The 23,850-nt window shown below is 45.5% G+C and overlaps 1 protein-coding gene across 2 annotated transcripts; it reads left to right on the top strand.

Moving 5' to 3' along the window:
* The first annotated feature begins 3,533 nt into the window (after nt 1-3,533).
* Nucleotides 3,534-23,699, top strand: SEPTIN6 (septin 6). Of its 2 annotated transcripts, none has more exons than XM_005419808.2 (9): nt 3,534-3,645; nt 10,576-10,771; nt 11,898-12,084; nt 12,312-12,473; nt 14,843-14,939; nt 15,173-15,341; nt 16,256-16,388; nt 16,904-17,094; nt 21,784-23,699. In XM_005419808.2, exons 2-9 carry the CDS (start codon nt 10,605-10,607, stop codon nt 21,806-21,808), a joined length of 1,131 nt encoding a protein of 376 aa, XP_005419865.1. In that variant the 5' UTR covers nt 3,534-3,645; nt 10,576-10,604; the 3' UTR covers nt 21,809-23,699. The 2 variants fall into 2 exon arrangements, with proteins under 2 accessions (XP_005419865.1, XP_030911887.1); XM_031056027.1 differs by lacking the exon at nt 21,784-23,699 and adding an exon at nt 21,298-21,728.
* Nucleotides 23,700-23,850: the final 151 nt, after the last annotated feature.

Genomic DNA, 23,850 nt, shown 5'->3' with positions numbered 1-23,850 from the left:
TTCAGAGCTGTAACATTTTTTATTTCCTTTGCTGTGCTCTGCCTGAATATCACCAGGTGGAGGCTTTGCCTTTGCCATAGAATCCTTTCTCATCATTCTTTAGACCTGGGCACAAACACAGTCCCGAATGTGCAGTGTTGACATTTCCAGTGAGCAGCCCCATTGCCTGTGCTCTCCTCTAGCTCCACAAAGAGGCAGCGGCCTCTCAGGGCTCTGGGGACAGGAGGTGACAGTGCTGTACCTGCCTGTCCTGCTAAGCAGATCAGGGCACAGATGTGCATTCAGCAAGATTTTCCTCTAATCGTATTTTCATCCCAGGGACCCTGGAGTGATTCAAACACCTGAAGACTAAAACTTGCCCCTTTTATGTAAACTGATGGTAAAAGGATGGTGCTTTCAGGCTTGGGACCATTCATTATAACATCTTTGTATTTTCCATATGATTTGGATAGTTTTCCGTAACAATTGGTGGTGGCTTCTGTGGCATGGAGAAGCCCTTACAAAAGGCTGTATAAATCCTTCTAAGAAAGGGAAAAGTAAAATAGCTTCTCCAAGTGCCTGCTCCTTACTCTCCTTTCTTTCACTCTGCAATAGCCCTGCCTGATAATACAGCAGGAGAATGTGTTGCTCTTTTTGTTTTTTTAATCTTGTTTGTGACAAACACGCTTTGCTTCCTCCCAAGCAACAAGAGCCCCTTCTGTCTAGGCAGGGGGCACTCTGTGTATGTGGGGAAAAAAAGGCATCTGGTATCTTGGTGTGGTGCCAGTGTTCACACTGGCTTTCCAGAGATTCCATCTTTGTCTTCGTTCCAAGAAGATGTAACCTTAAAATAGAGAGCACAAAGGACTGTCAGCCATCCAGCACTCACTGATGCTCCTGGAAAAGGCCTTCATGCATGCAGTAGTTAAACTTTGCCTACCTTATTGGTACCTCTTTATATGTTTTAAATTTGATCTGGTTTAGAAGATGAATGATGGAAGACAGTCTTGAACACCTTATCAGCAAAAAGCTTATAAGCTTAACATATTCTCCTTCAGTGTTGAACAAGGGGATCCAAACCTACATTTAATATACACCCAGGATGACTAATCAGTGTGTTCATATGTTGTTTATGGTGGTGCTGTTTATATATAGCAGTGCTCCTGTACAGAGACACCACTTGGTGCTCAAAGACTGGTGACTTGCACTGCTTCTTGGTGGATCACACAGAAAATGTTTCTTTTCTCTCCACTGGTTTGGTAATTACTGTCAACTTTCTGATGAGTGTCAAAGCCAGGCTGATCTTAAAATGTTATTTCTTTTTTTTTTTTCCCCACTGCATCCAGTCTCTCGATGCCTTGGCCAAGGAGGCTGTAGATTTTTAGGCAGAGTAGCACAATCTACCTTATGGCTGTGTACTTAACATGGAGGCTTAGCTGCTGTGACTGGAAATCCCATTCTGCAGTAGTTGTTTCCTGGCCTGTACCAGATGTGAAGTGTGGTTTAGCTGCATTGTAAAACCACAGGTGACTAGAAAAAGAACCTACAGGAAATGACTCGCATGCTGAATTCTGTGTGATGGCAAATGCCTCCTCTTAGCTGAGAGCGGCTTAACTTCCACAATTTATTTTGTTCCATCTGGATCACACTTATATTTAGGGATGAGGGGATGATTTGTTCTTAATGAGAGCCCACACTCCTGCCCACGCTTCCTGGGGAGAGTAGTGTTCAAGCAGTCTTCCAGTGGTGTGGTTTTAGGGCTGGGTAATAAAAATACACTTGATGTTTGTCCTTCCCCAGGAGGTGTCTCGGGCGGTTCTCTCTCGCACCTTTGTGGGCTCTGTCCCCCCTCTGTTCTTCACCAGGACCTGGGGCTGTCACTGCAGATCCAGCACTGCCATGAGATTCCCCAGGGCTGGGGTTTTGTTTTGGTGAATGCAGTTTAGGAGAGTTTGAGTGTGTTGTCACAAAATCTGTGTGTCTGACACTCTCACTTTCTTCTGCTTTAGCTGGTTCTGCATTACTGGATCTCACAGCTGCATTGTCAGTAGGCAAAACCAGAATGTGCTGGGCAGCCTGAGTGCCTTCCTCATGAACATGTCATTAGAAGGGAAGGTGCTCAGGAATTAATGAAGTGCCATATTTGGTGAACATCTTGTCAAGAAGAGTCAGACTAATACACAAAATATGGCTAAGGGGAAACATATTTACACATCACAGGCTGGTAAATATGGTTAATTATTGAAGTGCATTTGGAGCCTCATATCTGCAAAAAACCAATCCAAACCCACAAAAGCAAAACAGTAACATGACAAGAAAACATACTGACAGGCTACTGTAGTAAATGTACTCCTTAGGGATGTTTTCCCAGCCTAAAATACCAGTGCCATTAGCAGAAGAGGGAAAACCAGTATTCCTGTTCCTATAAACAGGCTTTCAAGATATGTGAAAGAATGATTGTGAATGAATAAATTCAAAATCACACCCTATAAACTACTGCCTTTTGGCTGTAGTATTTTTTACAAACTGATGGAAAGCTAGAGGGGAACTTTCTGATTTTCACACTAAAATATATTTTTAAGAAAAGTCTTTGCTTCAGAGAGGGAAATACCTTTTTGGGGCTGCAGGAGGACAACTCTCCAGTACACACAAATACAGGGGTGCAGCACTGGCTCCTCATTTTGCCTGGTGCCATTTCTGAGGCTGAGCCTGTGTGTGTTGTGTTTTACTGTTGGCTGGGCGGGGTTGGCACCCAGGCTGCCTTGGCACAGACTGGCCAGGTGAAAATTTCTCATCCCCTCCCAAAGCCCATGGCTGTTCTGGGCATGGAGCACCACATGTTCTGCTGGGCTGGGGAGACCAGGTTGGTGGTGTTGAGCACAGGAGAGAGCAGGGTGCAGGAGCAGCTCCTCAGGGAGTCCTTTGGGTGCCTGGGCAGGAGCAGCCCTTGCCCCCAGCAGGAGGTTTGAGTACCTCCCCTCCCAAACCCTCTTTGCAGGCTCCTTCAGGCCTGTGGCGTTGTGAGCAGCTCAGTTCTGGACGCTCTTTCTCTGCTTTGTTTTCCTGTAGGTACAGTTTCCCTTTCTGTTTCTAGCTAATTTCTATAATTGCAGCTGTGAATGGGAATTACGTGTGAGTTCCAATTCACATAAAGTGAATGGTAATAGCCTTGTAGGAGGTGTCATTAATACATTGCTTTGCACAGAGCATTCTTTTTGTTTTCAGTATAAGGTGAGACTTAAGTTTCTGCATATTTTTTGAAGAAACAAGTGTTTTTCACCTCTTCATTTCAGCAGCTGTGTTTGTGTACATGTTTTGCACATCTTAGTGTTATTCTGTCAGAGCTGCCTTCAAACATTTGACAAATGAAATGTTCTATTTGTGCCTCCTGGAATTGTTTTAGAGAGGAGCGAAGCATGCTGACATGATTGATAGATCTGTGCAAATCCCTGCTTGGACTGTGCAATTGATTCCACTTGGGAGGTCTCTAGGGTTTATACAGAGAAGTGTATTTTGCTTGAAAGTGACACAAGTATTTCATTGTATTTCAGGGTGAAGGCTGTCGCACTGTCCCCCTCTCTGGACACGTGGGATTTGATAGTTTGCCTGACCAGCTGGTTAATAAGTCAGTTAATCATGGGTTTTGTTTCAACATCCTGTGTGTGGGTGAGTATTTCCATTTTGGGAAGTTCTCTTGCTGAAAAGTTTTCTGCAGCTGGATGTAGCTCGTAGCTTACAGCACTAACAAGGTAGCTTTGATTTAAATTTCCCCAACTGTTCTATTTTCAGTAACAAGATTTTCTGGTGCTCTGGGAAATCCCCACTGGGGTTCTGCAGTATGGCTTTTTACCAAGCAGTGAAATAAAATGCCTAAAATCACAGGCTGTTATTATGAGCTTTCTTTTCCTTATATGTTTGAATTTCACATTTTTAAAAGAAAATAGGTACTCATGCCAGAGTACTTTGTTATGAGGTCTTGTTTGGTTTAGTATTGAATTATTATTATAGTTATTTTAACAAAATACTAATCATGCTTCTCTTAAATCACTAAAAGCTACTTTTTTCTCCTCCCTTCTGTGCATATTTGAATTAAGATAGTGTCTGGCCAAGCCTTAACTCTTCTGACAGTTATCCAAGCTGCCATGTGGTGTGGATCACAGCTGGGGCCTGGCACTGTAGCAGGACTTGGTGTCTGTCCCTGCAGCCCATCTCACAGGGTTAGGATCCCAAATAATCCCTTCTCTTAGGTAACAGAAGTAAAATCCTGTATGGCTTTGGTACCATAGTTTAGGAAGTTTAATTAGGAAATTAAAAATGGCAAATTACTAATTGATGGGTTTGCTGCTGGTGCCCTGCCCAGGGGAGCAGGAGGTTGTGTGGCCATGGCTGCTCAGACCCAGCCCTGTCTGCAGATGATCCCAGCAGTGCCTGGTGTGCAGGGGCAGAGCAGCAGCTGGGGATATCTCCTGGGGACTCAGCTCGTGGATCCGCACAGCTGAGTCCCACACAGCTCTGCATCCACACAGAGTTTTCTGTCCCCTCCCATGAGAGATGCAGCTCGTGGGATGGAGCTGGTGTTTGCCCACAACAGGGTTAAATCTGGAGTGAGAGTAGTGGAGCAAGAAGAGGAGTGCTGAGCCCTGTTAAATGGAGCTGAGAAGACAGTTTGCCTTACAACCACATCTTACATTCCTGGGAGATGATAAACGTTGCTGACAAGTGGAGGTCACTGTCAGGCTGAGTCTCTGGGTGATTTCCACAGTACATGAATGTGATATGACCTAAGGAAACTCCTGTCCCCAGGACTGAAGTCTAAAAGTGTTTTCTTTTCCACTTACTGGGCTGCAGTGGTTTTTTCACAAGTTCTAGGTGTAGCAGTGGGTGCCTCCTGTAGTTACATCTTCACTTTGATGTGTGGAGAGGAGCTGAATGCCTGTGCTTTCTTTGCAGGGCAGAAATTGAATGCATTAATCACTTGTTGAGGTGAATAATAAGGATTCACCAAGATAAATGTACATTAGTTACTAATGTCAGTTTTTTATGAATAGTAATAGCACAATCTTGAAATAAAGAAACTTTATAGAAAAATATAATAAACTTCATTAGAAAAAGATTTGCAGATCTTTACCCTCACACTTAAACATCCTGGAGAAAAAAAACAAAAATTCCCAGTGTTCATCTGTCATTTATTCTGTTGGATTTCACTTGTACAGCAGAGTTCAGGATGAAAAAAATGAAAGAATAAGGAAGCAAATGAAGATTAGATGAGAATCACACAGACAGCCCACTAAGCATGACAGAAAAGGACTTCATTGCCCCCCATTTTTCAGCTGTGTGTAGCATCTGTTGGAGGAAAAATCCAGTGATAATTCTACTCTGTGTCATACTGGATCTGAGCCACCGACTCCTGCAGCTCTTGCTGGAGAAGCCAAGGAAAGCTTCAGAAATGACTCTCAGCAGCATGTCCAGAGTGGAGCAGTTTTTAGCTCTTCTCATGCTGAAAGCTGTCTCTCCTGTGAGACTAGAGCCAAAGCTAGAATGAATGAGAAAACCTCTCATTAGATGTTAGGGGTTGCAGATGGTTTCTCTGATCTTTTATTTCTCAGCACAACCCTTTTCTTCCTAAACTTTACATGATAAATTTTTCGTTGTCTCTTAGTTCAGTGCAAAGGCTGGAGAAGTGTTTAATGGCTGAGACTTTCTGTGCTGGCTGTATTTCTCAGTGAGATAGGGGAAAAAGAGAAGGAACAGGCTGCTGGCTTTTGATGTAAACTTTCTCAGTTTTTACCAGAGTGGATTGTAGTTGCATTAAACTAGTATCCCAATTTAAGCAGGGGTTTGCCCCTTCCTCTCTCCCAGGATTTGCAGGGAATTTGTTCTAAGTGGCCTATTCAGTGCAATGAGAAAGGCTGTTTTGTGGCAGAAATATTTCTCTCTCCCCCAGGACTGTACCAAGACTGTTTGAGGTCTGTCCCTCCAAAGGAGGGAGCCTGTGATGCGCAGGGCTCTCACCCTGGGGGAGGGAGGGAGGGATGTGCACAGGATTCCTGGTGCTCTCCAGCAGGCAGCTCTCGGGGGTGATGAGCTGTACAGCCTGGAAATTGCCCAGTGCTTGTTTCTGTGGTCACTGGTGCAACCAGCTGAGGAGAGAGCAATTTCTCTAATCAAAAATCCATCTGTCTCCTCAGCCTTCTCCTGCCCAGTGCCCTGGGGTGGACACCTGGAGCTGGGTGCTCCCCTGAGCTGCTGTTTCAGTGCATTTTGTGAGCCCTTGCTGCCCTCCTTGCCCCTGCAGCCCAGCCTTTGCCTGGCTCTGGGGAATTGTGTGGTGTCTCTGCATGCCTGTCAGATGGAACAAACTATTTTCTCCCCTCTCCTTGAGAGATGGCCTTATCAGTCTGAGTTGCCTCAGGGCTTGTCTGAACAAACCTGCTACATTGGATTAGCTCCCATTTCTACACATGAAAAGGCTGTGCATGCATATACATTTTCTTTAAAATTGAATTATTTGATATCTGGAGCCATGGTTGTTAATCTTGTGAGGGGCAGGTGCTGCTCTCTCATGAAAGGAAGCTCTTGTGAAAGCTGCTCCTGCCTTTGAACAGGGAAATGCTGCAAGGACTGCTCTGTCCTCCCCCAGTCGATTGATGATGATGTGATTGGGGCCTCTTAAATCCTGAGTGTTGTGGGAAAGGGAGGCAGTGAGCAGTTGCTTGTTTCACTTAGCACATGCTAGGGGAAAGCAAATTAAATTTCCAGGCACAAAAGGAGGAGGTACATCTTTTGTGGTGTATAATTCAGCTCACTGTTGCAGCTGCTTAGGATGCTAAAAGTTCTGTGAGAAGAAGCCATGACAGTTCATTCAGCAGGGAGGTGCCTGTCTTGGTTTGGGGAGTTAGGAGCTTGTCCCAGCTGTAGGTTTGCAAGTGGTGCCACCACTGTTCATCAGTGTGGGATTTGGTGTGGCTTCCCCAGAGCAGTGAAGGTACCACGTGCACGTGCAGTTGGAGCAGGGAACATGTCTCCGGAGAAGGGGAGGCTGTGTGGGGAGCCCAGCACAGCCAGGCTGTTGGGCATTAAGAGTGGATGGTGCTTTCTGAGCACTGATGTAGGGCTGCTGCATGTCCAGAACCTGCAGTGGTGGCTCTGACCATTTTTTTTAATGTCCTTGAAAATTGTCAGATTTAACAGCAAAACTCCATCCCATGATGAAAGGTACAACACTCAAGCTTTTCCATTGCTGTCACATCTTCCTGGTGCAGAACTCCACCAGTAAAGGTCACTCTCTCTGCCCTGTCCTCCCCAGAGAGCTTTGTCAGCCCTGTTTTGGGACAGCAGACCCTGTTGAGTTGCATAATCCCTAAGTACGGTTATGGAGATCAAATCACATGTGTCCATAAGCCTGACATCAGGAAATAATCTCCCTGCCAGGGATGCCTCTCACTCAGTTTGTGTACACTGCTGCTTTTTTCCAAAGTAATTCTGCCTCTTTTAATCCCTGTTCATCATTTCTGGTTTTTGGGGAAGATTCCAGTGCCATTGGCTACAACAAGCACAGACCACTTGTCCTTTTTATCAGACCATCTGTTCCATCTGGACTCATGTCCTTAGAAGAAGCAGTTGGCACCATTCACATCTTTCAGCCAGCAAAAAGTTGCCTCTGTGTGAGGCAGAAACTCCCAGAAGATTCAGATATTCTTCCTTCTGTCGATTTGGTCTTCAAAATAGCAATGCTCTCTATCTCTGCTCATATTTAACACAGCAGAACCCTTTATTCATGTCTTTAGTCTTTTACTATTTCATGTCACTCTGTCAGTGTTAACATTCTTTCAGTTGAAACAGTCTTTCCTCTCTACTCTGCCTTCCCTGGCAGGCTTTAATTCTGTGTCAGCTCAGTGGTGTTACACAGTGCAGGGACAAGGGTATCTGCTGGCTCAATGTAAATTTGGGAGTGCAGGCTTCACATGAGATGCCATGTTAGTGCCTGGATGTTTTAATCTTGAAGGTGTTTGGATGGGCATCTCCCACCTGTGGAAAAATGCCACAGTTCTGATCTTCCCCTCCCAAAAGGAAAAACTCAGTGGTTGAGTTCAAAGTTGCCTTTGCTGGCCCTGTGTAACTGGTATGAGGTGGGGTATAAAAGCATGTTCTGCACCTCTTAAACACTTCTCCTTCCCTGACAGTTAGAAGTCCTCCTGCTGGAAAAAACACTTGAGATGGATTTAAGTAGGCAATGATTAACAGGTTCAGGATATGCTTAAACAATAGTCTTGGCCTCATATGAACATCTTTCACCCAAAAGGAGAGAGGCAGAAATCAGAGGAGACTTTCAGAGTGCTGTCTGCCCAGAAGCCAGTGTGGTTTACAGATGACCTTGTGTGTCCCCTGCAGAGAGCAGCTCCCTGGCCTGTCACTGCTGCTGCTCCCCTGTCACCCCGTCCCGTGGCCTGGGAGCTGCTCCAGGGCCTGCCAGGCTGTGGGGCAGTGCCCCAGCAGGAGCCTTTGCAGGACTGTGTGGGGCTGATGCTCCTGCCCTGCAGGACTGAGGGGCTCCCCTATCCTGAGATGTCCCATCAGGGTTCCTGGCATTCACAGGCAAGCAGCCAGCTCACTGCTCTGTCCCACCCATCCCTTGGCAGGGGCTTTGGAAACGCTGCAGCCTTCTCAGGCTGTTTAGATTTTTGTCTGTTTTTACACTGCTGTTTTCCTGGAATCCCTGAGAACGGCCTGGGAGGTCATACAGGCTGTTGCTGTTAACTCTCAAAATCCCTGTCCAAACCATGGCAGTGCTCTGGCCTGATTTGTGCACCTGCTCTGTTTGGAGGCCAACGGTCCCTGACAAGTCCAGGCAATGAGATTCCAAGTCAATGAAGGGCTTGTTGGAGCAGCTTATTCTTCCAGTGACAGAGGTAATCTTGTGCTTTGCTGGGTCCCCCTCCCTTGCTCTGGCCAGTGCTGGTGAAGGTACAGCTGATGCATTGAGGTGGCACAAGGGACTGCAGCCACACCAGCTCCTGCTGCTGACTCCTTCTCCCCTTAGAACTGAAAGCAAGATGGGTGCAAAGAGCACCTTCCCTGGTGACTGTTCTGGCTGTAGGTGGAGTCGGTTGGTGATGGAGCACAAGCTCTCAGCACATTGACTTTGAAATGTTAATGGATCTTGCTGCCTCTGGAAAGGTACTGGATATGTCATCCTGGCAGTCAGGGACTGCTCAGTTCCCAGAGTAGGGGATCCAGGGGTTGGAACAAGACAATCTTCCTTCCAACCCAAACCATTCCATGATTTTATAATTCTGTGTTTGCCTTGCTTGGCCATGTACTTCAGCCCTGAGTGAGGAAAATCCCTTCTGAGGCCAGAAGAGGAATTTGCCTGCTTGTGGGAGTGAGCTTGGAGATTTGGACATTTGGACGGGGGAGGATGGGGAGGAGTTTCCCCTTCTTGAATTGGGCATTTCATGCAAGTTTGGATCTGCTACAGAGCTCTAAACCTACAAAAATAAGAAGCTCTTTTATTCTGAGCAAAGTGGGAAAATGGTGAAGTTGTTTTGGTTGGGAGCTGAGGGCTGGGGGAAGGAGGGGAATGCTCTTGCAGCCAGACACAGTCTGCCTGTGGTCCCACAGCAGGCTGGAGGAGCAGCCTTCACAGAGGGTGGGGTTCAGCTGCTCCTGAAGTTTCTCCAAAAGCCATCTGGGCAGCTCAGAAATGGCTGTTTCCCCAAAACACAGCAGCCCTCACAAGGCAGCAGAGCAGACTGTGTAGGAAGTCAGGTCCTGTGAGCTCAGAGCTGGCTCTGTTGTCAGAGCCTGGTGAGGGAGGCTGCCCTGTGGAATGTGTGCACAGAGGGATTTGTTTTATTCTTCCTGGGACGTATCTAAAACAAATTCAAGACTGGTCTCTGGGATTTGTCTCTTCCTTCCAGACAAGGAAATAGTTGCCCGTTGACAAATGAAATCCAAATAGCAGTGCAGTACTGATAGAATACCAGCAGAATACTGACAGTACTAGCAGAACTTTTGGAAGCAGATTTTGCAATATTTTACAGCTTGTGTAGCCCCTAAGGTACAAAACCAGATATTACAGAAAATGCCCCCTGCCAGTGTAGAAGGCTGATTGTCCAGCTTGTTGTGAGAAACCAACTGCACAACTTGCTGTGGGATCCAACCAGCTCTCAGGGTTTCTGCATGGAAGGAAGCTATTTCTGTGGCTGCTTATTAGAGACATTGATCTGGAGCAGCTTTTTTTGGAAATGGCAGTGAGCCCCATTTCCTCTCCTGTTTTTTAATGAAAACAGCATCTTCTGTAGTGAAGCTGTGGGTTTAAGCAGGATCTGAACGATGCTTTCCCCTTCGCCTTTTCACCTCTTGCTTTTCATCTCTATTTTCTAATGACATTAATGGCCATTAGACTGTGAAATGTAATTTGCCCAGAATACAGAGCTCCCATTGTTCATGGCTTTCTGTTTACCAGACGCTCCCTTGGGAGCATGAGATCTGCTTTCATCTGCTACAATTTCACCCCTGTTAATGTTTGGAAGCTCAAAGGCCAATCCATATTAATATTCAACAGAACGTTTCAACTCTCTTTTTCTCCAATAGGGGAAACTGGCCTTGGTAAGTCCACCCTCATGGACACCCTTTTCAACACCAAGTTTGAAGGTGACCCAGCATCTCACTCACAGCCTGGGGTCCAGCTGAAATCCAGTACCTATGACCTGCAGGAGAGCAATGTCAACCTCAAGCTGACTATTGTGAGCACGGTGGGCTTTGGGGATCAGATCAACAAAGAGGACAGGTGAGTGTGGGGGAGAGAGGCTCCATTGTGACTTGACTTTTCATTCTCTCTGTGCCCTAGTTGGGCCTGACTGCACTGCAGTTTTCCTGCTTGCTTCTTAGGAATTGTCCTTGTCACCTCTTTGGGATGGGACATGTAGAAGAGAGGACAAAGGCTCTGGAGTGTCAGCACTGCTTCAGCTATAAAGCAGCTTTTCTCATGCTGTCAGAGCAATTTCTGCCCTGCTGGCAAGCTTCTGCCCAAATTCATCTGGTGGGGAGACTGAAATGCTCCAGGGCATCTGGGCTTGTTTTGGTTTGTGCTGACCTCAAGCTGCTGACCAAACCACTAGTGTGGTTTATTGTCTGCTTGGCTTAATATCCACTTTTGGCAGGGCTTTTCCATGGGAAGAGCCAAAGGAAGCACAATAAATGAGCAGTGAGATACCCTGGGGGAGTGTCTCTGGCAGCTGAGATCCCAGAGTGGCTGGAGTGTGTTGGTTAAGGGATGTGCAGTTACACCAGACAGTCTCCCAGGTGCTCTGCAGAGACATTACTGATGGGATTGCTTTCTTGTGGGTCTGCTAGATAATTTTTTTAAAGTTTGCTTAAAATGCAGTGATGTCCTTTACATTATAGCTCTGGCAGGCTCTGTATTTCAGAAGGCCTTGCAAGGGAGTTGCAGGAATTTCCTGCCTCAGAGCACTGGGCAAAGGTGCTACTGAATGAATCTGTCTCCACCAGCAGCACTTGGGGCTGTGAGAGCAGCAAGCCATTCACTCCCTGAGTGCTGCAAATGAGTCTCCATTAGCCTTGCTTTAGAAAGCCTCTCACCCTCACATTTCAGAATATGAGAGTCTGCTTTCCCTGGAGAGGAGGGTGCATCTGCTGTCCTCTGCTAAATCCCAGTGCTGTGTTTTGACAAACAGGCTGCTAGAGTCTGATGTAGGACCATGTCTCCTTGTCACCAGTGCAACCTTAAAATTTCTTACAGGTGAGGAGCAGGGGAGGTAGAGAGAATTGGTCTCAAAAAGTGGAAAATGGAAAGTGAAATCTATCAACAGCTTGTTTCTTAAAAGGAAGCCAGGGGCATTGTCCTATTTGTTTAGCTCTCTGACTTTTTAGCGATTTTTTTCCTTTCACCAAAGCTACAAGCCCATCGTTGAGTTCATTGATGCTCAGTTTGAAGCCTACTTGCAAGAAGAGCTGAAGATCAAAAGGGTTTTGCACAACTACCACGACACCCGGATCCACGCCTGCCTGTACTTCATCGCTCCCACCGGCCATTCCCTGAAATCCCTGGACTTGGTAACCATGAAGAAGCTCGACAGCAAGGTTGGCACAAGGAACTCTTACTGGCAGATTTACTGTTTGCATAGTGGAAAGGCTGCTGCTTTTCCAGAGATCTTCCCACCTTGGATAGCCCTTCTGGTGGAAATGGCTGAGTTGGCAGATAATTCTGTAGATTTATTGAGCGCTTACAAGTTTTGAAGGTTGTATTGCAGACTTAGAGAAACTCCCAGGAGCAAAGTTGATTACTTCATACCTCTGTTTTTTTCTAGGTGAACATCATTCCCATCATTGCCAAATCTGATGCCATTTCCAAGAGCGAGCTGACCAAGTTTAAAATTAAAATCACAAGTGAATTGGTCAGTAATGGGGTGCAGATCTACCAGTTCCCAACAGATGATGAATCAGTGGCAGAGATAAATGGGACAATGAATGTAAGTGCCTTAGTTCTTCCTCCTCTCCCAGAACAGCACTGTCAGCATAGGGGTTGGTGGCCCATATTGGGATGTTTCTTAAATCTACTTTCCCTTTAATTTTGTTTCTTAAAAACAGGATTTCACAAGAATCTCATCTGTGTAGTGTCATCCTAGGCTAGGAGAGCTTTGTGGTAGGCTGCTGCCTGTCTGGTGGGCTTTTCTAGTCAGAAAACAGACTTTTAATACCCTCCTTGTCCTTGTGTGTATCTGTTGAGGGACATATAAGTGATCAGTGTTTAAACCCTTTTCAGCTCAAGGGTTTGTCATTATTCCTGTCCTGTACATCACCTGATGGCCTCCCACCAGTAAACTTCAGTGGCAAGGAATTACACAGCTTAACCAGCAAGGTGTGAAAAACAGTGCACAATTTTGACCAGACAAGCCTCGAGGTGCCTGCAGGTTCCCACTCTGGCTCTGCCCTCCCCAGCATCATGGGTGCCAGTCTGTGGCTCCCTGAGGGTGAAACAAACTGTCCCTTGCCTTTCTGGCAGCACATCCTGACCATGGTCCCATTTTCCAGAAGGCTTTTCACAGGAAATCAAGTAGGGGAAGTTGATTGCTTTACTGCTGTGGGTGTAGTAGACATCTAGCTGATGTGCATTTGTGCCACCTGTTGATTAAGTATTAATAGTTGTAGAGTGTTCTGGAGAGGCCTGAAAGAAACATGAAGTTTGTCCTGACTTCGGAGCTGTCAGTGAGGGTTTCCTGGTCAGAGCAGTTCAGTGTTAGCCCTTCTGAGGGTGGAATGAACTTCTGCTTGTCTTTCCTTTCAGCCGTGTGCTTGTCTCCTGGGAGGGAATTGCTGTCTTGGGTTGCAGACATTCTGGGCTGTGTCAGTCACTGCACAGACAAATCAATTCTTACATCCTCTATTACAGTCAGAATCACCAGGTTTATGGGGACTAAGCAGGCCAGAATTTGACCAAGGCAATTTTACAGGTCTGGAAAACTTGTATCCAAATACTGATATTATTAGAAACATGAGACAGATATTACTCTTACTCTGTGTGTGTTGCATGTGAGACCAGGGGGCTGAGGAATGCAGGGGGAAGAGCCCATCTCTGTCAGTGCTTGGTGGCAGTTTTGCTTTGTTTGCAGTTTGACTGTGTGAGCCACACTCTGAAAGCAAAAACATCATCTCTGAAATCTTTTGCTTGTACCAGCTATCATGAACTTGTCCAAATTTTTGGATTACCTGTGGAATTCACTTCCTGCTTCTGAGAACAATCCAGGGTCACTGATCTTCCATGCAGTTGCCTTCCTGAGGCCCTTTCAATTGTCTAGAATTTGATGCACTTTAAAAGCTTTGCCTAACAAATGTCACTTCACAAAACTCAGCAGAAAGGGTTGGTGCAAAGAGCTGGGAGCTCAAAGTGCTGAAGCTTTGCACTTGACTTCCTAGCAGCTTGGCAGAATGCAGTATAGCTCCAGGAGCAAGGGAGGTGGGGAGAAATCTCACTCCCCCAATGCAGCAAAGTATGATGGCAGTGTCTGGGGGGTTTGCTTGGCTGCCTGAGTTTTGGAAATGAGAAGACTGTAACATGAGATCTTCGGAGCCTAGATGGGCATTGGGAGGGTTTCACTTCCAATTTTGCTGAGCTTGCACTGGGCAAGTCTCTTTTTGCCTTCTGCAGCGATCATCTTTACTAAGAAGTGACTGTTTCTGATATCTGAGTTTTCAAAAAACAAATCCATCTTGTTCTTAGTCAGCCTTTGTGTAATGTGGAGTGCATATCTCAGCTTGAAGAGTGTGACCTTGGGTGACACTGGACACAGTGGCTGGGGACATGTTCAGCCCTTCCTCACCCGGGCAGAAGCAAGCGGGGAGGAAGGAGCTGTTACTCCAGGAGTGAAGGATGGACTTCCATCTCATGATCTGATGGAGCAAGGTGTCTTGTGCTCCAGCATGAGCTGAAGGAGTGGTGGGGGGATAAAATCAAGAAGGCTCCAAGACCTCTTACTGCTTGTGTGCTTGTGCAGATGTTCTCCTCAGGCACGGCAGCCCTGGGACAGCAGCGCAGTCCGAGCCGCAGCCCTCTGTTCCAGCTGGCACTCTGATGCCGGTCTTGCACTGGCTCATCTCACCTGAGACTCTGTGGCTGGGAGGATCAGCCAGGTAGAGGATATAGAGTGGTAGCACCAACAAGGTTTTCAAAAAAGGACCCACCCTGCTACCCCTTGTCTTGGACTAGTGGCCAGTGACTAGACTCCCTGAGATTAGTATGTGCATAATGGCTGTCTTGCTCAGTGGCTGTGCCCATCTCTGTGTGCTGGTGCTCAGCCAGGTGTGAGAGGGACTAATGTGGATCTCATCCAATGTTTTCCAGGCCCACTTGCCATTTGCAGTGATCGGGAGTACGGAGGAGCTGAAAATAGGAAACAAAATGATGAAAGCTCGTCAGTACCCTTGGGGCACAGTGCAGGGTGAGTTGAGCCCTGGGATTTTCATGGCATGAATGGTGACACTTGTGCAAGGAGGCAGTGGGCTTTGATAAAAAGAGCAAAGGCCTGCTGGATGTGATTATCCGTGGGGAATTATCCTGTGTTAAATCCTTGTGTCAGGCCTACAGTGCCAGTTTTCACTGCTTGGAAGGGCTGTTAAACCTGTCGGAGGAGTAGACAATGTTCTCCCTGTGGATATTGTGTCGTTTTTGCAGTTGAAAATGAAAACCACTGTGACTTTGTGAAGCTGCGGGAGATGCTGATCCGCGTGAACATGGAGGACCTTCGTGAGCAGACCCACACTCGCCACTACGAGCTCTACAGGCGATGCAAACTGGAAGAGATGGGTTTCAAGGACACTGATCCAGACAGCAAACCCTTCAGGTGAGATCCCTGGAGGAGACAGGAGAGCTTGAGAGAGGCATTGAGGATGCACTGTATGCTTATGTGTGTGTGTGTGTCCTTGGGGGAGCACGGAAAAAACCAATGCAGCAAGAAAAACTGCCAGGTCAGATAAATCCAGACTTCAGCAAAGCTCTGACTGGGAGAAGGTGAAAATACAGGGAGGATGTGCAGGACTGACTGTGAATCTGCAAGTATGGGAGTAGAAATGTCTGTGCTGCAGAAAGGCAATGATGCCTATTTTGAGCTTACCTAGAAACAGAGGCCAGACAAAGTTAAAAGGATAAAAGTGGATATTTTAATGAAGGGCCTCCAGGTACATTAAGGGCAGACGAAGCCAAGGGGCTGCACCCAAAATGGACAATGGTCATGAGTTTTTCAGACAGATATAAGTTTGGTCTATTTACATATCAGGCATTAATCCTCCAATTATGGCTTCAGGTAATGAAGTCATAAACCTCCAGTTTGCTCCTCCCCAATTCATTTTTGTTTATACATTTTGGGGCCTGTAGGGTGTCCTTGGATCTCAGGTCCAGAGGGATTGTTCTGTCTGACCAAAAGGTAAAGACAGTTAACTAACAGTTTATGTGGAGTTTAGAATTATACATTAATGCAGTACAGGATTTAAAAATATAAAGGCTGAAACCTTTAGGCATCAACAGCAGTGTTCCTCTGAGGTAGTGTTTGTTGCCAGCTGGTCTCTTTGAATTGCCCAACATTCAACATACAGAGAAAGTGCCAAAAATCATTGGATAAAGAAGACCTTGGGCACATGTGGGTAGTGAGTAGCAAATGTGTTGTGTGCAAAACAATAGTCATGGTCAGGGCCTGATTTCAGAGGGTCAGGGAAAGCAGTTTGTCCCAACTCTTATCACTGGCCTTTCCTTCCTTTTCAGCTTACAAGAAACTTATGAAGCCAAAAGAAATGAATTTCTGGGAGAACTGCAGAAAAAGGAAGAGGCAATGAGACAGATGTTTGTCCAGAGGGTCAAGGAAAAAGAAGCTGAGTTGAAGGAGGCTGAAAAAGAGGTAAAAACTGTAGTACTTGTGTCTCCATCGCTGTGAGTGATGGATTCACTCCCAAGTAGGTAGTTGTTGCCAAAGCACTTTCTTTCCAACAAGTCTAACTTGGATGGGGATGTTAAGATGTAGGACAAAACTGAATTGCAGTGCTTGTTCTGTACAACTTATTGCACCAGGAAAGGGCCAGAGTCTTGATTCTGGTGGAGAGGTGCACTGTGGTAAAAGTCAAGGAGAGAAGCAGCCCTTGAGATGAACTTGTTTTACAAAAAATGCACCCATACATCTTTCTTAGCATTGTGAAAAATCCATTAATTTACTGACTTTTAAAGAGGAATAAGGCAGAGACCCCTGAAGATGGATTAGGGGTTTTTTTTACACTTATGCTCTCCCAGTCCTCTGTTCTCAGTCTGCACAATGATGCATTACTGGAACACTGCCTGTAAGTTGTTGTGGAAGGAGGCTGTTCCCTGCCCTTTGTCTGGTAGTGCCATGTCCTGCTCACCTGTCTCCTTTCCTTTTAGCTGCATGAAAAGTTTGATCGCCTGAAGAAATTGCATCAGGATGAAAAGAAGAAGCTGGAGGATAAGAAGAAGTCTCTGGATGATGAAGTAAATGCATTTAAACAAAGGAAGACAGCAGCTGAATTGCTTCAGTCACAGGCTCAGCAGGCTGGAGGATCACAAACTCTTAAAAGGGATAAGGAAAGGAAAAAGTAAGTTGCTAACCCAGAGGTATTTGCTTTTTGGTAATGGTTCTCCTTTACTCTTTTTCTGGGTGTTCATATCTCCCTCCAACATAGCCAGTCCTTATCAGGGACAGGCTTGCAGCCAGATTTAAACCCCAGTAAGGCTGAGCAGTATCTGGAAGCATGAAACATCTGCTGTCATCCTGAAGGGCAGGGAGCACTACTAACCTCCCTCTTTGCTTTCTGACAGCATGGGAGAGGATGAACTTGTTTTTATTCCCCAAGATTCCCTGCTCCTCCTTTGGTCTCTCAGTGCTTGTAAAGAAGTGGAATCATACTAGCTGCCAAGGGTAGGGTGTGGGTAGCTGGGATGTCCCATTACCCTCAGAGAGGAGTGTGTTTTAGCTCAGTTTCTTACTTGTTTAGCTTGAGAAAATTGTGGAAATTATTCAGGGAGGTTAACAGTCTTGAATTCCAGAATCTGCAGAATGTAAGACTGCAAAATGAGGGGACAGGTCATAGCACCTTGTTAGCACTGGTACTCTTCTCCCCTCCCAAATCAGGTTTTTGCCCTCCCCAGAAGCAGTGGGAGATGCTGCATGGCTGTAGCAGGGGATCCCAGTGCCAGGGACTGGTGTGACAGGATCCAGCTCCTCAGCAGGGCCTGGGACCTGGGCAGTCTGCAGTGCCTGTGCTAGGCTCCTGCAGCTCTGCAGTTGCTCAAGAGCAACCAGCAGTACAGTGAAACAGATCTCACACTTGTCCCAGCACTGAGCAGTTCCCTTCCTTCTCACTGTGGCACATTTCCCAGAAGGAGCACTGTGCCACCTGTGCAGGTGGGCAGACAAACAGGGGTCTGGTTTTGTACCTCTGCCATAACCCCCCCTGCACAGCCCTGGGGCAGTCCTTGCCTGCTCCGTGCAGTCCTCATTGCATGAAGAAGTGCTGTTAAATTGGACAGTATGGGGCATGCCCAAAGTGCTGGCAGCACTGTTTGTCAGGGAAAAAACCTGTGACTGTTAAGCTTGGGATCAAATGAGACCGAGGAGGAAAGACCCAATTCCAAGAATGAGATCCTGGTTTAGTCTTTTGGTTTAAAGCTGAAGCTGCTTCAACATGAATGTTCTTTTGTGCTGAGCAATTAGTGCTGCACTTTTCCCACTCACCCATTCCTTTTTCCACTGCCTGTTTTGATTTGTTCATTTGAATCACCTTCAGGGGGTTTAATATCTTTTCATACTGAGGAGTCTGAGACTGACTGGGGACAGACTTCTCTCTCCAGGCTGGACTGTGTGAGGAATACCCAGCTGAGTTCTTTCATGCTTAGAGCCCTTACACATCTGCTCACTCAGGACTGCAGTTTTGAGCCTTGAGATCAGTCAGGGTCAGGAATGCAGAAAAAGGAGGCAACAGCCTTAGAGAATCAGCAATTAGTTGCTGTGGCCCAAGTCAAACTCTTGGTCCTTGAAGTGGTTCTCATCTCAGAACATCTCCTTCACACCAAGCATGTTGATATGGAAAAGCTTTAGTACTGTCGTTATCAGTTAAGGGCACAGAAAACTCCATGACAGAGGTAGGTCAGTGCTTCAGTAAGGCTTGGGAAGATAATAGGAAGCTTCTTTGGCCTCTGGGAAAATTGCTGTGCTAGAAATGGTGCTGCTTTCTTTGCTCTGTAACTGCTCCCAGTGTCCTTCATAGTGGATTTCAGTACTTAGATCATATTTTTTTCTTAACAATCCATGAATTTTGCAAGCTGGAGCTTAATTGTAGCTTGTTTACTACTGGCTGGCAGTACAATAACCTTTTTCTTTCACAGGTGACTTATTTAAACCCAAGCTCTGTAATTTGCACTAATCATGACTCAGTTATTTTTTTGTTGTTGTTGTTACATCATTATCATCATTATCAGGCCTCACATGTGTGCTGTTTTACAGTTAGCTGCTGTTTGGCTGCATGGTGCATGAGGCACATTGTCCTGGTAAGCGTCATTAACTCATAGAGCCTCACAGTGGGATCACTTTTTCCTAAAAAAGCAGACCCTGTGCAAGTCCTGAAGCTTATAAATATTATCTCTGTCTTCCCCTGCTTTCACCCCACTATATGTGCTCTACCAGTCACTCTCTACATGTGCAGTTGTAGAAACAGTATGTAATTATCTTTAAAGATTCTGCAAAGCTTAATTTAGAGACTCAGGATATGGAACATAGACAATTAAGGATTATGTCTTCTTCCTTTTAAATCTTCCCAGCACTTCATTGACTCTGTTCTCTTTATTCCATCTCCCTTAAAAATAAATTATATTCTTTAATCACACAGGCCACGTTGACACTATGGCAACAATTGCTATGGAGATGTGGTGCTGATGATACAGCCCAGCTAGCCATGAAATGTCTCTCTCTTTCCTTGCTCCTCCTTCCCTCCCACTCCTCCAAGCTGTAATGTTAACTTGTGGTTACCGTGAAGGTAGATGCAAGACTAGTTTCTGTCATCCTCATTAGGGTTATTAGTTAAACTGCTAATGACAGTGGTCTACTTACAGCTAGGTTGAGTGGGTTTAATTGAGCATTTTTAATTTGCTGATGATTCTCTGGTGAGAGGAAGAGGAAACCTCCCACAGGAATGTCTTGCTTCTTGACAGAGCAGCAATACTCATTATCCAAGACAGTGCTCCAGGGGCCGAGGGGCATAGGCCTCTCAGAGAAGGGACCTGGTTGGAAATAAACTATAAAACACCCTAAAAATTCATCCTTGAGTCCACCCTGCCCTGCAGACAAAGCTAAGACTTACATTCTCTCCTGGATAGTCCAAACTAAATTACAGTCTACCCTTAAACTGGGTGAAGCTGATTCCAGGATTCCTTCCCTCTTAACTCCAAGGGAAATGGCAAAGCAAGTAAACATTATGCTGCCAGTGAGAGGCATTTGAATGTAATTTAAATGGGACCTTCCACTTAACAGAAGAGCCTCAGAAGGGTCTTGCACTGCCTCGAGCTGGAGCTTGCAGTCAGCTTGAGCTGCTCAGTTGAGTGAATGTCTCTGCTACCAACGGTAACTGCAGAACAATGGAAAGAAGAATTCTCTGCTTATCAGGCTCTGAATGTGGAAAAATAAGCTCAAAGAATAACAGTGTTCATTCTGGTGCTGAGTACGAAGGCACAGCTAAAGTGCAGCTAGAGTGAACATTACTGATTTTTGTTGGTTTTGGATTGCTTTTGGCAGTCCTCATAACTGTACACTGTTGTGTGCTGGGCTTTGAATCAAATGAAGTTCTTTGTTCCCACTACACAAATGCAGACAGTGCCTTTTTCAATGGGCATTTGTCATTGCTAAATTAAATATGTATATGTGGTACTTTTCCAGGATTTAGAAAAACACCCTCCATATTGATCCATAAAGTGTTGCAGGGCTTCACTGTTTTGCAAGGATACAAACAAGTCACAGTTGATGAGTCCTGTAGCTTGCAAAACTGTGAAAGGATTGTTTTAGAAAATAAATTTGGTTCATCCCACTGCTGAGAATGTGTGTGTCTGCATAAAGCATGTTTTGTAGTCAGATTAAACCTTATTAACACTTAGCAACATTTTCTTTTGTGTGTGTGTGTGCGCATTAGAAAAACTTGTATTTTTATTTTGGTTTTTTTTGTCATTAATCCATAAAACCATTAACCTGCCTTTTTCTTTCATTTTCAGTTCGGGTTTCCTGTAGAACCTTTCCCTTGGCCCCAGAGGCGAATGCCCCACCCTCGGCTGTGCCTGTTCGCTCACCCTTCCCACTGCCCCTCCTGTGCTCACCAAGGGCTCAAACCAGAGCTCTTGGCTGCTGGGCTGTTCCTGTGAGGGACCCTGCTGGCCAGGGGCGTTGTGCCAGGTCCCTCCTGCCCCTGGGCAGCAGCAGGATGCCCACTGCTCCTGGCCGAGGGTCCCCTGTCCCATTGCTCAGCTTTTCCCTGCTCCTGCTGTCAGAGCTGCTCGGGGGGTGCATTCAGCTCCTGCTGGGGTGGGATGTGCTCTCTCCAGACGCTGGCTGCCCTCTCCCCATGGTAATTTGCTGTTCCTAAGCCCTCATTACCCACTGTGCTGCCATGTTTGATTCAAATAACTTCCAAGGACTTTTTGTAAAACTTGACATCCTCACCGGCATGGGCCTGAGTCCAAACCTCTAGTTCCCAGGCTTGAGGAAATCTAAAATTTGGATCCATGGTTTGCAACTAAGTGTTCTCTGAATGCTGCAGGGGTCATGAAGGATCTTTTGCCTGGTCTCCCTCTCAGTGTGCTGACCTGGATGCACATCCTGGATCCAATCTCAGGGAAAGCTGGTCACCTTGCTGTACATATCAGTGTTTCTGAAGAAAGACCATGCTGTTTCATTGACTTTCTTCTCAGTGATTCCAACAATTTCTGGTTTTAATGCAAAAAAATACCTTTATATTTTTTTTATCTGACATCTCTTTAGAACTGTACAGATGTTAATAGGCTTCTTATATTTTCTATTCAGCAAAAGCCTTGTTTTTATTGCAAGATTTGCACTAAAAAGGAGGGGGTTTTGCTCTCTGGGCGAGGAGCTCACTCTGGCCAAGTGCAACTGTGGTTTGCCTGCAAGTGTCTTCTCTCTGTATTTCTGGCTGAGTTTTGTTTTTAAATAAAGAGTTCATCAGACAGTGAATTCTGGTTAACATTTACTTCTTTTGTTTTTTGTTTTTTTTGCCCTTCTTTTTCAGTAACCCATGGCTCTGTACTGAGTAATTACCCCTGAATACAAGGCCTGGAATGGACCTTCATTTACTTGTTAAATCGGAGGGTCTAATAAAACATGACAGCATTTCAGCTGTGACCTTTCCAGGGTGTTATCCTTGCTCTCTCCTATGTCCTCGTTGTGATTTTGTCTTTACTATGTACTGGTGGTTATTGCTTTTATTAAACAATGTAAAATTAGTCATGACAAGGTTCTGGATGCTACAACTTTAAATCCTGCCATTTTTCCCCCCCTACAATTAATGGATTCCCCTTTTTTCCTGTCTCATTCCACTCAGTTAAATAAGGGATATGGAAATAAGTTCTGTGAGTTATTTTTGCTGGCGAAATAACAACGCAGTTTAGATATATTTATTGATGACATTAAAATGACAACACCATCTTAGTTTAATTATCGCATAGTTCAGAGATAAAACACTCATTTCTCATTCTATTTGTTGTCATTTTCATGACATCATCTGTCTTTTTTAATTTGCTTTTTTGTTTCTTTTGCTAATTCATGCTATCTGAAGACTAGCATGTAAATCCTGGTTCCCATTTCAGACTTGTTTGTTGTGGCCCCATCCTTCAGGGCTCTGTGTGTGCTGAACCCACCTGTCCTGCCCCTGCTCAAAGATCAGATGTGTGCTGCCAGCCAGCCTCCACAACCCCCCAGATCTTTCTGAAGATGAGCACACTCAGGCCTAGCCCTGGTGGTGGTGCTGTTCAGTGCCAGCTGCTGCTGAGGTTTTACCTGCTGGGGTTTTACTGAGCAGAGCTCTGTGGTTCCAGGGCTCAGGAGCAGTCTCAGCTCAGGCTCAGCCTGGTCCTGCTCACAGCAGCAGCCCCTGGTCAAACCATGGCTCCTCTGTTCCCAGCAGTTAGGGCAGCCCCAACTCTTGGTTGCAGTTATTTTCTCAGGTATTCTGTTTCACCATAAATACCATTTCATTTCTCATAGAGCTCTTTGATTGCTTTGTGGTTTGTTTGGGATTTTTTTAGCAATATTTTCTTCTTCCTCTGCTTTTGAATTTTCCCTGCTCTCAAAACCAGTCAATATTAATCTGTGAATGATTTCTAATTATCTGCTAAAAGGACAAGTGAATGTGACTTTTTTTTACCATACTTCAGGTCACCGTCTGTTCTTCCTGACCACTTACCCTATTAGAATGTTATTTAAAGTTATGTGAAATCTTTTTAAAGACTTTAAAGAAAGAAAAGTTTTTACTTGTGTGATTTTGCTGAAGTACTTGAGATATCACAAGGAAGTTCCATCTCTCCTCTGTCAGCTGTTTCCATGTTGCATCTCTTTTTCTTGCTTTTTGAATGTCTTTCCCTTTTTTGCTAATCTTCTGTTTTTTCTCTTTTTTCCCCTTTTCTCTCTCTGTAGCTTTTTTTAATCTGTCTTCGCCAGCTGCACTGTGTCTGAGGGAGAAGACTGCCACTTCTAGAAGAGTCTAAGGGTCTTATGTCTGGGGAGGGGGGAACAAATCTTCATGTTAGTGTCTTGGAAAGAAGCTCTTTTACTGACTTGCATGATACTTAAAATTGAAGTGTCTTGTAATTTGTGTGACAAGACAGGGCGATGCGGGGGGAACCGATGACCTGGAATTTTGAAGAGCGGCAGAAATGTGATGTTGGGACTAATGATGTAGCGAATACATTTTCAAACGTTGTTATGGGCATATGTTTTTTCTAATGTTGTCTTTAATAATATAAATGTCACGGGCTTCCCTGAGGTGTGAAGCCTAAGGAATATTTTCAATATGCTGGTGGTTTGATTGGTTTTGGAAACCTTGCATTCAGAGTCAAAGCAAATACAAACATGGTGCAACTTGCTCTGTTGGCAGCCACGAAATATTTAATTTTATCAGAGAAATAAAGTAAGAACTGTGTGTTCTCACTGGTGTCCTGCTGTGTCTCACCATCCTGTTAACAAAGCCCCATGGCTGGTGGACGTGAGTCAAGTGGTGCTTTCTCCTTCCTTACCCCACGTGCTCTTGTTTAAAGTTAGGGGCAGCCGGCGGGGCGGGGCGGGTGCCGGCCCCGCTGCT

This window comes from Geospiza fortis, unplaced genomic scaffold (genome assembly GCF_000277835.1).
Source record: "Geospiza fortis unplaced genomic scaffold, GeoFor_1.0 scaffold157, whole genome shotgun sequence".
NCBI lineage: Eukaryota > Metazoa > Chordata > Aves > Passeriformes > Thraupidae > Geospiza > Geospiza fortis.
The sequence above is the reverse complement of the archived record's forward strand: the minus strand, read 5'-3'. Positions and strand labels throughout refer to the sequence as shown.